General features: G+C 27.4%; 1 protein-coding gene across 5 annotated transcripts in view; it reads right to left on the minus strand.

The window, feature by feature from the left end:
- Window positions 1–295: 295 nt before the first annotated feature.
- Window positions 296–17,335, minus strand: part of Mf (myofilin) — a 117,988-nt gene continuing 100,948 nt past the window's right edge. For 2 of the 5 annotated variants that reach the window (XM_075376270.1, XM_075376269.1), the window contains exons 4-6: window positions 16,791–16,991; window positions 15,273–15,512; window positions 3,266–8,083 (exon numbers count right to left, since the gene is read on the minus strand). In XM_075376270.1, the coding sequence (XP_075232385.1) occupies window positions 8,049–8,083; window positions 15,273–15,512; window positions 16,791–16,991 (476 nt within the window). In that variant the 3' untranslated portion in view covers window positions 3,266–8,048. Of the gene's footprint in view, window positions 2,038–3,265; window positions 8,084–10,543; window positions 10,622–15,146; window positions 15,513–16,790; window positions 16,992–17,335 lie in introns of those variants that run through there. The other 3 variants (XM_075376272.1, XM_075376273.1, XM_075376271.1) reach the window with 3 other exon arrangements.

Raw genomic sequence — 17,335 nt, forward strand, 5'->3', positions numbered from 1 at the left:
GAAGCTAACTCTCCTGATACAATATGAGCTACTCACACCAACACAATATTGCAATTGATGAGAATGACAATAAATTCCAATGAAAATAGTTGAATATAAATATAATGTTGTAATGTTTCATCAAGTATTATGCTTAATTATACGACAGTGCCTTTGGTCTAAAATAAAATCATTTACCATGAGCTGAAATTTAAAAAAAAAAAATGACAATTTCAGTAAAATAAAATGTATGTGGACAAAGGAAAATTCTTGGAAAAATGTAGATAAGAATGGGGATTAATCATAAAAATAAATATTACTTTTTCTAAAATAATTAATTAAATTGTCATCATTTATTTTTTTTAAATATATATTATTTTACACATAAAATGGAATTTACATAAACAAATTGATAAAAAAAAAAATTTTCTTATTACATAAACAATTCAAAAATTAATATACATTTAATATGAATTAATTTTTTAAATAAACTTCACTTTATAAAAATAAAGACTCTCATCATTATAAAAATATTTTTATATTTAAATTTGATTTTAAATAAATAAATATCTAATATCTTTTAAATGACATATTGATAATAAAGTGTACCTTTAAATAGAATTAATTCAACTGAAGAATTCATTTGCACAAAAATTAAAAAAAAGAATTACTGTATATATCAACAGATGAATGAGTACTGATTAAAGGGAATTTGATTTAAAATGTCTTACAATTCTATTCCCTTTTGATTGAAACTAAAGAACTGCTCCTAGTCTACTCCAAGTTTATAATACATAACATCAAAATAGCTATTTTTGAAATCTTTTTACCACTTCAAAGTTTAAAATATAACATTTCCAATATACAACCATCAGATAGGGTAATAAGTGCTACATTTTACACATTGTAGAAAATATAAACCTTTTCCTAATCAGTAATTACCTGCCTATTATTATTATTATGCAACTACTTGATTTACCTTGATTTATAAGTACAAATCAAGCTGGATTATTATTTCAGAATAATGTGCAACAGACTGTGTTTCATGCATATTTACATGTAACATCAGGAAAAAAAGATATAAAATGATCATTTTACAACACTTTTCATTTTCTTTCTTAATTACTAGCGTGCAATTGAATATAGTACAAAATACAAGCTGTTGCACATGATATGACTTACATGTGTTAATGAATACAGTAAGACTGTAAACTACAGCTTATCTCCCAAAGGCTTACACTATGACCTAATGTGTAGTCAAACTATCATCACATATTTCGTTTTCTTTGATTCCTTTTTCCTTGTTAAACATAATGGGAATCTGGTCAGCCATCACACTGATTTCATCTGTAAGGTGGAGGTGTAGTAGCTGATATTTATTTGTAGCATTTCTCCCTCTATGAACTTATTAGGAAACTCTGTCTCCTATTATCAGCTAGCATATACATGTTCAGCAATAGAATAATGCTAAGCCTCTTATTCTTAATATAATCTAAATCTAAGTCAACTATATTCACATTAAATATTGCAGTTTTCCTTGAACATTCTGTAATAGGCACATACCTTATTACATTATAATAATTATGTATTATTTGACTAAAACTGAAGAACTCCAACATGAAGATATTAAGAAAAAATAAAAAGTAATTCATTTTTTACTAATATGATTCTCCAATTCAAGTCATTCTAATTAAAGATAGATTCAACAATTAATTATTTTATTATTTTTTTTTTTTAAATAATAAAACTATGATTATATGATGACAATGATGATAAATATGATACAATGAAATAAATAAATATGGATGATAGGTAATAATGAATTAAATTTAGTTTACCATAAACCAAATATAATAAACGAATAGTAGATAAATATTATTTTTTTTATTTTTATAATTATTTTGTATTTATAATTTAATAAAATGACAAAATTTGATTATGAATATGGCAGTAATTTTCACAATGATAAATATGAAGATGATGACAATGATGATGCTGATAGGGATTCTTTTTTATTTTGGTTTAACTTTATTTATAACCACCAGAACGGGTTGGCAGCTGTAACAGAAAATATATATTTAAAAATTTTTTTTATTAAATTAATTAAAAAAATAATAAGTGAAATGTTAATTGATACAAATTAATTAAATTATAATTAACTATTATAAAAATATAGATATTTTTCAACTTGATCTGAGTAAATAAATTCCAAGTAAATAAAAGGTACTTGGAGAAAATTATTTGTGCATGTGAATTTTGGAAGGTATTTATTTTAAGTTTAGAAGATAAATTACGTGCTTTTGTAAGAATACTTTTTATTAAGAGAAGGTTCAAAGATGAGATTTTATTACATCCATAATAAAAGTAGTAAATTATTTATTTGGATGAAAATAAAAGTCCTTACTGAAAGAAAGTATCTAATATTGGAGCCAGCCAAAGAGAAGTTTCATAATGCTGCTATCAGACAGCATTATCAAAACTTCTCTGCAATAATGTCAGCTGAATTTACATTAATTGGTGATGTTCTTTTCACAATGGACTTAACAATTCAGTTGCCCCTACTTTCCAAATCCAGAGATAATTAACATTATAAAAGTAGTAAATCATTCTACTACAATAAAAATTACAATAAGATATTATATTACTGAGCAATTTTATCAACTAAATTAGCAATTAACATAAATTTTAAACTAAAAAAAAATTATACCAAATAAGTTTCTCTTCCTTCAATCCGACTTCTAAGAATCACGTTTACATAGCTCAGACTTGTTCCTTTTTCCAAAAACTCTTTATCTTTTCATCTTATCTCCATTTATGATGTTCCTTTTTCTTCTGGTCTTTTGTAAATTCAGATTCAACTCCTTTTACTGAAAGTCTGTCTGCTTATAATCTTTATAAATTTCCTCTGTTTTTCTTAATTTAAACATTGTTTTTATATTTTGAACAGTATATTTTTCTTATAGTTCTTTTTCTATTTTGCTGATTTCTTTTTCTGAACATTTTTGTAAATTCTCTGTTCCATACAGTGCTTTTTGAAATATTACTACTCTTCTAATGTTTCAACTTTTGTATTTTTGGAAAGGAATTTCTTTGATATACATTCTTTGTTAAATGATATGCTATTTCCATCTTGTGTACTCTAGTTTTCAACTCTGTTTTTTTCTAAGACATTTGTGTTATTATTTCCCCTAGATATTTAAACTTTCGGATTCTTTTATTTGTTTCTTCGAAATTTTGATTAAGTTTTATTTTTGCTGTTTGAGAACCAGTTTATTTTTTTATAAGAAATTTGAGGCCCGATTTTATTTGTGGATTCTAATTTTTTATTTTAATTTTCGTTTCATTTGAATCTTTAGCTTGGATAACCAAGTGATCTGCAAAGGTAAATATGTTCATATTCAGTAATTTAAATTTTGTTCTCATTTTGATATTTTTATTTATTCTTAAATTTTGAAGTTCTTTCCTCCACCTTTTCTAAGTTGCAGTTTAAAAGTGTTGGTAATAAACTATCTCCCTGTCTTACAGCTATTTTAATTTTGAAACATTTTGATATTTCCCCTAAAAATTTAACTTTTGAAACTGTTTCTGTCAAGATTTCTTAAATAATGTAATGTTTTATTATCAACCTTAAATTCTTCTAATATTTTGAATAGGGAGTCACACTGTGCATTGAATCATATATTTTTTTTTTAATTTACGAAAATTGTTATCAATTTTGTAAAACTGATTTTAGGTTAAAAATCTGTTCAACATAGCTTCTTCTTGGTAAAAATCCACCTTTATATTCACCTAGTTCTTTTTCAGTTGGCTTGAATTCTGTTTAATAGTGCTTTAGGTAGTATTTTATATGGTACTGATAAAAATGATATACTTTTGTAGTTATTCAATTTTTTCATTAAATATATTATGCTGTTCTAAAGTATTATGAAATAATAATTATAAAAATAATTATTTCGATAACATAATAATTTGCATCATACATAAATCATTATGTGGATATTTCTTGCAATGACAGGCAGCCTGATATTAGATAATTGGCTAAAAACCCAATTATTGGTAAAAAGCTTGCATTAATCAGCAAGCTTTTATGATACTGCAGAATTGGATTCAAATAAAGTTAATTTTCAAATTCTTTTAGTTATGTGCGAATCTGAGTTCTTGAGCTGCTATTGTATATTTTTATTGGTATGTGCTGCTTTAGAATTATTTGGTTTAAGACTTAAAAATATAAAGGCATTTACTTAATTACACTTACAGCCTGCTATTAGGCAGCTTAATTATCTCTTCATTTTTTGTATAATATATTTTCTCATTTAAAATTTCATAATAAAATTTAGCTTATCACTTGATGAGACTCAGGTATCCTTTGTCATTTACAGAGATGAAAATAATAATTAAAGTTGGGTTAAAATTTCTTCTTCACACAACTAAATATATTGTTGCATATCAGAATTGAAGCCCACCAAAATGTACATAATAATCACTTCTATGACTCATTTTCTCTGTTCAATACAGGGACTAGCTTTGTAATGAAAATTAATATTTACAGAAAACAAAACTCTAGTAGTCTATCACCTTAGATGTATTGCAGTCTGAAGGAAAACAGAACTATAGTCTACAACCAACAAATAAAAGTAATTAATGCATCCTTTTTTGTTGTGAAGTAAGAGAAAGGTTATTCACAGCCTCTATTTAGTAGGATGAATATTCAAAATGATATAAACTCAAGAGGAATATTTACAAAGAAAATATAAATTTGATATCAGTAATTAAACTATATAAAAATATTCAATAGATCAAACTGGACTACTTAAACAAGCAAGTACACTTACTATTATCTACATGCAAGTAAAAAGTGAGCTTGAAATAACAAGTAAAAAACAAGGAAGATACAAGAAAATTATGCTTATTTTTTCAATAAATACAAACAACCATCCATGCTTTTAAGTCAGCTAATTCTGGATTCAATTTCTGGTAAAGGTTTGGAATTTTTTCTTCTATCATTTCATGGTTAACTCAATGTCAACAAGTGAAATGTCTGACATAACAGCTTCTTCCTCCTAGATCACCTTATCTCAGATTTGATTTCTGACACAAGTATACATATTTTCAACCATAATTTTGTAATTGAAATTTGTGGTTGTGATTATGAATGAACAATCTGAAAGAGCAGCATATTTGTATCAAGTTCTGTTTTTAAACTTTATTAAACGGCCACAAAAACAAAATATTAATGCAAACAATCTTTAATGAAAATTTAGACTAGATACAAATATAGGATTGGTTTAAATATTTAAAAAATGACCAAACAACTGTTGATAATGATGACGAACATTCGAGATCAAATCTACTGGTATTAAACAAGAAAATGCCATTGTTGTTCAGAATGTGATTATAGAAGTAACGATATCTATAACAGAATTATTATATATACAGAATCTGCTGACATATGCCAGCAGATTTTATTTCAAAAACTGAACAAGAGAAGAACTGCTGTTAAGGTCGATTGCTGTGCGGCTTCCTTCTCTTTCTCGGGTGCAAAATAAAGTGGAAAGGGATGAAGATTTGACATGATTAAGATGATTCAATCATGTTCAGGATCACAGGAATTTGCAGGATCGCAGGATCACATTGCAGAAATGCTAAGATTATTGTCTGAACTCCTAAGGAAATTACTTTCAAGATGTTAAAGGCGAATAAGATCCAGATATGATGAAATTGCGCTGGGTAGCCCAAGATAAATCAAACCAGACATGGGAGAGAAGAACCGAAAAGTGTTAGTGTATTCAATGACACAACAAGCAATAATATTTCATGCTAAGCAGCGAGCTGTGATGCACATTGATCTTGAACGCTGAGAGGGAAAAGTGCAGGAGGAAGGAGCATGACCTGTAGCTATGAAGAAACACAGTCGAGATAAAGCCAACCAACAATGCACCTATGTGAATATGCCGCTGATGAAGGATGCCAGATTATTCACTATCAAGGAATATTACACATAGAGCAGATTGATCAAAGGAATGCAAGAAAAATTTGATGCAGATTTCAGCAGTGATCCGTCCGTCAAGTCATCAATACACAAGCTTATAAAGAAGTTTGAGCGAACTGGATCTGTGCTTGATAAGAACCATCAATACTAATTTGTGAAAAGGACTAAGGCACCAGTAGACAACCCACCAGCGTATTCTAAAGGATCTGAACCTTAAGCCATACAAGATTAAAGCCTACAGACCATGATAAACGTGTACGATATTGCACATGGCTACTGTAGTAGATCAAAAGTGGTTTACTCAATCCATTACTTCATTCATTATGAAGTAATGGATGGTTCCACCTGAGTGGCTACAATAATTCACAAAATTTGCAATATTGGTCTGTCAAAAACCCAAGACAAATATTTGAGCTACTGCTCGAAGTAAAAATTTATAGAACTACTGCATGATCTAAAGATTGGAGTGTGGTGTACTGTGTTGAGGATGAGATTCATTGGACCCATTTTCTTCAGAGAGAGTGAACTCTATGAGTTATATTGCCAATTCTTCCAGCCCTTTTCGACGAACAACATTTTGCATATAACTAGCAGGACAGCATGATAGCACACAAAGCATAAGCTTTTGTGGAAGTAGGATACATCATTTTTACACTGACAAGACTGTCTCAAAGAATCTATGGCCTCCACGGTCGGCTGATCTATCTGGTTATAATTTTTATTTGCTGGACAAGCTGAAGGGCAAAGTTTATCAGAATAATCCATGAACACTTGACATACTGCAACAGAATATATGAAAGATCATCATCAACATCCAACAGGAAAAGTTACACCAAGTTGCATCGAATGTGATTCATCAGGCCAAATTGTGCCTGGACCATGGCAGTCAACATTTCCAGCAGTACCTGTAGAGATGGAGGAATCCACATAAGTAGGCTTTTATCCTACATTTACTTGTATAATATCATCTTACTGTTGTCACCTTACTTGTATAATTATGCTTTGGGTTCAGTTTATTTTGGGCCACTCTGTATTTAGTGTAATATTTCAGAAACCTTTAGGTATCACCAAAACAAATTGTTAGGGATGTAGGATGTAGAGGGTATACTGAAATGAAACGACTAGCACTAGATAGGGAATCTTGGAGAGCTGCATCAAACCCGTCAAATGACTGAAGACAAAAAAAAAAATAGGTATCACCTTGTGAAATAAAACAAGCCTAGGACTGTTCAAAAGATAAAACTTGGTAAATTGTATCTGATACTTTGGATGGACACAAGAGAAAGAAAAGAATCAGTAACACACTTTCATCTGAGAACTGAAAATGTACTATTTTACAGCAGAGTTTAAGCAGACCAAAATCCTGTACACATACAAGAAAAAACCCTATCAATTGTCTCATATCAAAAAGAGATAGACTATTCACACAGTGCAGTAACAGGATTTTTAACACAAAGACTCACAAAATGTATGTTAATTTTACTTGGGATTCAAGAGAAGTAATAGATTAAATTTCACGAAGTTAGACAAATAAAAAAAAATATATGAAATATGTACACATTATGTATTATAAAAAGTACTGTAGCTAACAACTGCTAATACAGATGAAAAAACTGCTTCTATTTTTAGGACAAAGTTCAACTTCTAAATAAGTACCAAAACAAGCATATAATTTAATCCAAAACTTATTTTGATCTGATATAGTATAGCAATTGATTAAAATTTAAATACTGTATTTAAAATATTTTGTCGTAATTTATAAACATAAACAATTTATTATCAGATACTAATAATGGAAAGAAAAATGAAAACGTGGGTATTTAATGGAAGAATTACATTTTAATGCAATATGTATTTGTTAACCTGTACAATTTAGAACAGGCAAAAAACCCATAATTTTAAAACTATAAACCTGTTAAAAATCAAGTATGAATGAGTTTATAAAAACAAGATGAAACTTAATTTAACTACACTGTTTATAAAATAAAAATTTTGTAGTAATGTAGAAACTTTATTCATTTACACTTCATGTTTCTTTCCATTGACTGCTTCAAAATCTATAACTGCTTTGTTTCTTTAGTCATTCGGAGATCAAACACCTCCCTATTTTAACTCCTTTAACAAAATTTAAAGGAAAAATAATTAATTTTTTATATCCATTAATAAAATATAAATACAAATCAAGAAGATGAATGGAAGATACAGGCAAGAAAAATTCAAATTCAAAATTTTAAATACAAAACTAATGAGAAAAAAAACTGAAATTAAGTCTGAAATAAATTATGTGGTGAATATACAAGTAGTAATAGAAAGTAATAATGAAACAACAGTAAATCTAAATTAAGGTGATTTGTTTATCTGTATAGAGATTTGGGAAAAACAATGTCAAGGGCAATGTTTTAGACTGGGATAAAGTTTTGCGATTACGATGATGATAATGTTATTAAATAAGCCAAAAAAAATTATGGTATATAAAAGAGATGAGAAACTGTTACAATTGTGCTTGTGTTCAAACACTAATATAGAAAAAAACATTTGACAACAAAGGTAATTGAATAACGATCTGACCAAAAACGGTTATTGAAAAATTAGGCAGAAAAAACCACTCAAATATGAATAATACTATTGATTCACAACAGAAATTTACAAAAATATAAATTAATCCATGCTAAAACCAAACTAAGTAGAAAGAAAGAAAAAATTATATTAAAACATTTCAGGATCAAGAATAATTACTAAATTATGTCTAAAGAGCATCTAATGTCTAAGATAACTAATGATATTAATGTGCATATCAATACTAAAAAATGAAGCACTAAATATGGTAATAAAACAGAACTCACTGATTAAAGGGGCTCTTTCAATCATCTTCAGTCTTGATTTTGAATTATTATTAATTAAGTAGTATTATTATATGAATATAATGCAAGCTCTTTTTGTGAATGACATGCTGTATACAAAAACTGTAAATCTTATGTATCTACTAGTATTTTTTATACACATTTATACTTTTCCTAGAAAACTCTTCTCAAAGATATTGTAGAACAGAACAATTTTCATATTACAATGGTTCATAATATAAGTTTCTGGTCACGCAATAGGTCTCCTGGTTTTCATACCTCCTGTCATATATCAGCAATGGCAATTCATTTTTTCTGAGACTACATAATTACTCAACTAAGATTGTTAAAGTTCAAAAAATATAAAGGGGATATCCAGAAAAAGTAATAATTGTTATAGAAGAAAGAAAGAGAGACGTAGTAGCTATTAAAGTTAAAAACTAATAAAAATTAAGGTTTACTATTTTTTAACAGTTGATAAAAAAAAATTAAATGAATAAAATAAAAAAATTCTCAACCTGATTGCAGTAAAGTTTTATGATTTTATATTTAAATGTAAAATAAGTACAGCAAACATAATAGAATGATCTCTTCATATTTTATCAACTAAAATAAACTGACCTGTTCTTTTTTATGGCTTTATTTGGTTATACTGCTGTTTATCATAGTCCCAAAAATCATCCAATTCTATTTTCCACATCAAACTCATGAAGCTGTAATATGTCCATAGCTTCTTAAACTTCACTTTATCATGTCTTTAGTGGCATACTTGCCTTAATTTTCCATAAGATACCGAGTTTCATAATCTAATGGGTCATTAATTTTCACTTATCAATCTCATACGCCCCTAATAACTTTAACAACTTTTTTCTCAATTTCAAAGTTATGAACCATCAAAGTGTTTACGAACAATCTGTTCAATCTTAAGAGAAATTTTTTTATTGTTACACTGACTATACTTATTTTACATTCTCTATTACATTCTGTAAAACTAATTTCGTCTATTTTTTGAATTAACGATTGTTATTACTGAAATAACAATAATTAAAAAAACCAAGACTATTTTTATATTCATTGATGTAAGTTATAATAAGAAATAAAGACTACAAGACTGAAAATTGTGTGTAGATGAAGAAAACTCTCAGCCAGAGTCGGTTTTATTACTCTATCATGTGTGTGTGTGTGTATATATATATAAATATACACACACAGAGAGAGAACTATTGCAGGATGATTTAAAATCCTAACCCACCTACAGTGACAACAGTCTCATAGAAATTTACTTTTACATTTAAATTCTATTAAATGAACCACCTAGTATGGAATATTGGGATAAGACATATCTTATAGATCTTAAATGTGTTTGTCTTATCTCAATATTCTGTACTAGGTGGTTTAGTTTAGAATTAAATATAATTTAACAGTACAGAGGAATAATATGAATCTTAAAAAAAATTAATTTCACATTTAGTTTTATCTAAATAATATTACATAGCTACTTTAAAACACAACACATCAGGTTATTACAGTTTACTGGCATGCTTTCTACGACTAAATGCTCTAGATCTTATGCATCTACTAGTATTTTCTAATAACCTTCTACTTTTTCTAGAAAACTCTTCATAAATCTACTGTAGAACAACATTTCACAAAACAATGGAACAATTATCACATTACTATGTATCATATTACAAGTCTCAATCTGGGTCAAACTATAATCTCATGCTTTTCATACCTTCAGTTATGTATTACCCAGTAGCAATTCACTTTCTGATACTGCAAAATTACTCAAATGAGAATGTTAAAGTTGAATCTATTAAAAAAATACAAGGGACATTCAGAAAAAAGTATTTATTCTTTTTGTATAGAGAAAAAGAGAAAAGAGGGATGTAGTTAAAACTAAAGATACAGACCTAATAAAAATGTAATGGTAATTGTTTTTAAATTGTTGATATAGCTGCCACATCTGCATCAGGGCAAACATTGTAAATATGTTTATAATAGTCTGCCAAGCATGAAATACATTTAATCATTTGATTCCTAAGGCCTCAATGAGACACCATAAACATGATGCTCAACTATGAGACCTTGAAAAAATAGCTTTGAATAACAAAACAAATAGAATGTTGATTTTGTCAAATGAATAATCACAACTGTCTGCACTCAGCTTACATATTACAGACGTTGTTGAAGACCTTTATGTGAGAAAATTTAGCAAATCTTTCACAGAGCACACCTTGTACCAAAGATAGAGAGAAATATTATATCATCACTTGTTTCTGAACATTACAGAACATGAGGATAATAAAAAAAAATGTTCCCAGGCACATCAAATTCATTGAAATCTAGGGTGACAGTAGTAAAGATACAATAACTCAATCTGAAAATAAAAAGCTTAAAAGTATTTTCAGATCTTTACTATTCAAACATCCCTCAAAATTTTTAAGTTTTTTTCTTTGAAGCTCTAATATACTACATTACTTTGAATTTAAGAAGCACTTTTTACATGATTTAACAAAATCAGGGTATGTCAAATTTTATGTAATTTTCAACCACCTTTAAAAAATTCTTTAAAAAAGAAAAACACCTTTAAAAAAATTTCTTCAGAAAGCAACAAACTTACAGTTATCACAGTTGTACTGGTTATACATATTACTGTAGACTTAATATATATTTATTTCTCATACACTTGTATTTACCAATAGACTTTACTGATCTGATACCATGTCTCTGCCTAATTCTACGGATTCTTAGTTGTATGTGCTTAGATTTTTTTTTACGACTTATTTAAAGAAAAACATAACGGTAACAAGTTAGGAACTGTTAGTTTATAAAATCTATGGGAAGAGTGAAACAAATGATGATTGTTTTTAAAATATGGAAACTAAATAATTTTTTGTAAAAAAAAAAAAAAAGATGAAATATTGTTGAGCTAAAAGAAAGAACAATTCTATACAATAGATGGGAATTGTTTTGTTTTATTTTATTTGAAAGAATTACAAGATGATGTTACAATGACGCAAGTTTGAATGTTAAAAGTTAGGTTTTTTAACAAGACAGAAAATTTAATTTGACAACAAATCTGGTTGGTATGAACATTTTACAAAAAAAAGAAGAATATTAGTCATTAAGAATCACAATAATAAATTTAAAAACCTGCAGATTACAAAACAATTCTCAGTAAATAGGCTATCATTTGTGTTAATTTATTAAAAACTATTCTGGGGAAGATTGGTAAAGCAGATGAAATGACTGTATTTTCAGAAAACTGCTTAATTACATAATAAACCCTAAAGGAGATACTTATCAAGTGCTAATTATTACAAAAAAATTGAACCAAGTAGTGTTGTATCATTGCCAGTAATAAAAAAATCCACACCTTCTGCATACTGATTAGTAAAAACCACTTCAAAAAATGCTTCAGTTGTGACTGATGTGAATGTAAACTTTTTCATCACCACATATTAAAAAAAATTAAATTGCAATTGATAAATAACAATTGTGATCCAATTATAATAATCAATTATACAATTGCAGTTGTACAACTGCAGAGGTGGACAGTTACAACATGGTTTACTTTTACATAAAAATAAGCAAAATTAAAAAGCAATAAATTTCGCCAATGCACAATTTCAATAATGGTAAAGTCATAGAGTGAATAAAGTTTGGAAAGCTTAGAAAACACATGTAGAAAATACTTATTAAAAAAAAAATTATAAATTTTGGAAAACTGTTAATGTAAAATTGATCAGTCTTGGTTTTATTTAGTTTTAAGACACTACCTGTATCAGTATCCTACTGTACAGTTCACTGAACTTTAATTATATTTTTTTTAATCAAATTGGTTTATTGTCTTTTCAAAAATTACTTATCAGTAAACAGTTAAAACTTCATTATCAAATAAAATTACGATTCTCATCTAAATTTATACAGTTTTCTAAAATTGTTTTTTGAAATTAACATGCATCTTAAATTCAAAATTATATAGTACCAATAATTTTACTAAATTAAAAATTACTTACATACATCCACTGTTATAAATAAAATTTATTATTTATATAAAGTTATAGATTTACTTTATTATTGTAAAAACCTCTTTTTCTCATAAAAAAGAACATAAAATCGTATAAGAACAAAATAAAAATAATAATGTAACACTGAACATTTTTTAAAATGAGTATTTTATTTTATTATCTACTTGATCTAAGATATCTCTTACAGATTCCAAATTCAGAAAAAAATTTTATGATGATAGCTTATAAATCTAAATATGCAATATAAATATATACTAGCTGTATCATAAATAAAATTCTTAATTATTAAATTACAGTAATTTATCATATAAAATGTAAACAACCATTGCATTTATGGCACTTAATATGATACAATTTACAGTAAGCAATATCAATGGTATCATAATTAATATTTACATTTCCAAAGTCAAGTGAAATCCAACTTAACAGTTTCAGTTTAGGTTGGACTCTAGAGGTTCTTTAGTTTCTGTAAGAAAATCTATTTATTACAGCACACATTTGGGTTAAAAAAATATAAAATGCCAGTAGCCAAATGATGTTTAATAAATAGTTCCTGCAGATTACCATATTTAACATTAGGTGCATTCATAATCAATAATAAATGACAACAGCATAATTATTGATTATGACTATAGTAAACTAAGCTACTTCAAAAAAAAAACCCGCTGGAAATTTTTCAGAGGAATAATTTAAAATCAGTACTGAGAACATTAGTACATGACTGTTAACTCATATCATTTGTGAATGTACCTTTTCTGTAATTGTAAGATTTCAACACCTACACTCATCTAACTGATTGTACCTAACAGGTACAATCAATTCCATGTGTAGTAAGAAAGTGGCACATGTCATTCATACTCTTGTAGCTTTGTCAATACAATACAATTAAATTGAGTTATGCAAGTAATAAACAAATCCATCAATTTGTTTAATCTTTTCTTCATATTTATCATGCTGGTATTATACAAGGAGTTCATTACTTTCTTGATGTGAACTATAAGCTTTTTACAATTTTAAGGTTAACATAATTTTAACAGCAAATGTATACTGAACTGTTTGATAAATGTGAAGCGTTTGATAATATTGATTGTATTGTTGTTATATGTTTGCAAAAACAGATAATAGGAAAGCCATAAAGAAAAATAATAAAAACTTTTGAAATAAAGTAATGTGAAAGAATGTTAAAAATTAATGTTTAATAATAGAAGGAAGTATAGAGAAGATAAAAATTGGGCAGGATAAAAGCTAGAATATATAAAGCAAGTAATTAAAGATGTAGGATGTAAGAAATATGTTGAAATAAAGTGAATAGCACAGAACAGAAAGTAATAGAGAAGGGCATTAAAGCAGATAATGTCATAAATTACAATATGGTTCTTATGTAAGTATAATGTAGCTAAACTGATCAACCGATAAAGTTTTTTATAAAAGATGTGTAACTACAAGTGTCAGATGTAGATGATGAGGAAAAGAGATAATGATTGAGCCTGAAGAAGATGCAAAAGATTAAAACTGAAAGATTCTGAAAAGAAAAGGTAATATTTAGGAGAGTTAAAAATGGAGCAAGTTTAATGAACTTAACTGTACAAACAACTTAAGTTACATTTTGTGAAAGGATATTGTTAAAAAGTAAGTGAAAATCATGGGGATGAGCAAAAGGATACTGCAGAAGAATACTAGTGATGTTAAGATTGCACAAATCTATAAAGCTGGGAGAAATTTGAAGATTTATAAAGGAATTTTAACGTTTTCTAAACTATTAATATGTAAGGCAAATGGATTTTTACAAAGCATATACCTGAAAACAGTTGTAACCGACCAAAATAAGAAATTAATATATTCTTTCCCTCCTCAAGGCTCTTGCCTTTATGAAACAGAATTAGAAACTATTCCAGGGCTAAGGTTACAAACTAGAGGGTAAACAAACTTAGAAGGCTGTGTATTATACATCAATAACAAGTATCTTGTAATATTAACATAGATACTAAAGTAACCTAAAACCAACATAAACATTAAACAATGTCTATGAGACTTTTCTTCTGAAATTTGAGTAGTATTAGCTCTGTAAGAGCCATCTGTCATAGGACTTACCCCCATAATAAATGACAATAACATTAAAAATATGGCAATTATTATTTATTTATATATTTTTTTTTAAAGGACTAAAAATGGGACAAAGAAAATTCTATTTTCTCCCAATCTGTTGCAATTATTGGTGTTCTGTTATATATGAAATGAGTGGATAAACATCAGGAAAATTAATATACTTTTAGTAATGTTTTTTTTTTTTTTTTTATTAATTTTGTAAATGTGTTTTTTACAGAGAATGTTTGTTTGTTATTTATGTATAATATGCATATGTACACATATATACAAAATATACATATAAATATATATTTTAATAGAGGTATGGCCAATTTATTCTCTCACCGAATGGTCTTCTTGGATGATCAGCCCATAAGAATGTTCTCTTAATAGGTGATAAATAGCTATCTCTTAAATAAAATGGTGAATTAGCCCAATTAGTTAAAGCACTGAACGGTCTCAGTTCAGGGTACTCGTGCCACCATGGGTCACGAGTTATCATCGATTTCGGCATGAGTACACTTGGCTCTAATAATTGAGTCAGTGGTCGTCTTGTATAACCACCACGTGTGTAAATTGGTTGACCTGTAAATAAAAAAGATTACAATTAATTTAACATAAATTTATAAAATGATATATTTTCAATTTAGATTACAATAGAAATAATATGTACACAAAATTACTAAACATTGAACTCAAGAGAAACAATAGGTTATAAATAAATTTAATAAATAGTCTCAGATTATCAGATCATAATTATAAGGTACAAGTGGCAGTAGACAGAAATATTTTCTATAGATTAATGATGTTCATTATTATAAAATCAATCCTTTATCCAGAATAAAAGTGTTCCTTATAGTACTGAATATCATGTGCATTTTAATGAGCATAGCATGCTAATTAGCAAAAGTATATGGACAATGAGAAACCTCTTCATTCCTCACTTTCCTTAATAAGTATGGTTTTGTATACTTGATGTTTTTGAGAATGCCATTTTCAGGGACAGATACTATTTCATGTCAAGTTGCCTACAACCTTCTTGGTTATGGCATCTTATATCTATAATTATACATTACACTGATCATATTGGAATGGTACATATAATATTCATGAATAATAATCAGTTGAAACTCCAGCATTTGTCATGAGAAGTCACAGGTAACAGGAAAAACTGCAGCATTGCAAAGGATAAAATTGTTAATAAAAAAGTGAATTTGGAAATAAAAATAGAATATGTTGTGAAATAATAGTGATATAACTTTACACATATAATAAACAAAATCTGTACAAAATAAAATAAGAATTCTGAAGGCATTAAAGTATGTAAAACTCACAATTATCTTATTAGCATTATTTTAAGCTTCATCAACAAGGTAATAATGTTTTTTTAAAAGAAATTCTAATTTATTAATTGTTACATCTTAAAACAACATGATTACTACAAAATTACATTTGCTAATGATTTTTTAACTATATTAGGTCATCACTTGAGTAGATAAAATACTTCAAGTGATGTAATTACTTCAAGTTGATGTACTCAAAATATTTTACATTTCAATTTGCCTAGTATTTTTATTCTTATAAAATTCATGCTGATATTTTAATTAGAAAAAATTTACCTACAATGAGTAGTTCAATTAAATGAACTAACCGATCTACAGACACTAATCTAGGACACTTTGAATAGTTTATCATCCACTCCACATCATGGTATCTATATTACAAATAATGTGATAGTAAAGTATAAATATTTGGTTTCTTCTATTTCTATTAATGAAATATCTATGTCTATAGAGAAATATAGCAATAATATAAAGATTATTAATATATAAGAAAAAATGTAATAAAAAACCCATCACTTACCGGCGTAGTTGAAAAACTGAGCAACTTTCTCACTAGGTGATTTTGGTGTTGGTGTATAAGCTCGTGGAGTTAATTTCGTTTTTGGTGCTGGTGTTTTAGGGCGATACATCCATGGGTGTCTGTATTCTGGTGGAAATAATGCTTCGATTGATGCAATACGAGCATCATGGAGCTCCTGGTCCCTCAACGCTTTCAGGGGATCTAAAATAGAAATAAAAAAAAAAAAACAACAAAAATAAGAATAATTATTTTTACAATTTAGATAAAAATAAATTACACTAAAATTAATTACAGTAAGCACATTCAAATTAAAAATACAAGAAAGATTAAAACTTGGAAAAATTACATAAGTAAAATCTACATGAGGTACAAGTTTACATAATATAAAAAAATTTAGAAGTATGGTGATGACATGATAAAATATCTTAGTATTGCAAGCTAATGTTAAAATTCATTAGTTAATAAAAGATAAAGAGTAATTGAAATAGTGTGAAAATACAAAGAACATCTAAAACTCTCCCATACCTTGTTCCTGAAAATATGCA

Source organism: Lycorma delicatula, chromosome 10 (assembly GCF_047948215.1).
Source record: "Lycorma delicatula isolate Av1 chromosome 10, ASM4794821v1, whole genome shotgun sequence".
NCBI classification, from domain to species: domain Eukaryota; kingdom Metazoa; phylum Arthropoda; class Insecta; order Hemiptera; family Fulgoridae; genus Lycorma; species Lycorma delicatula.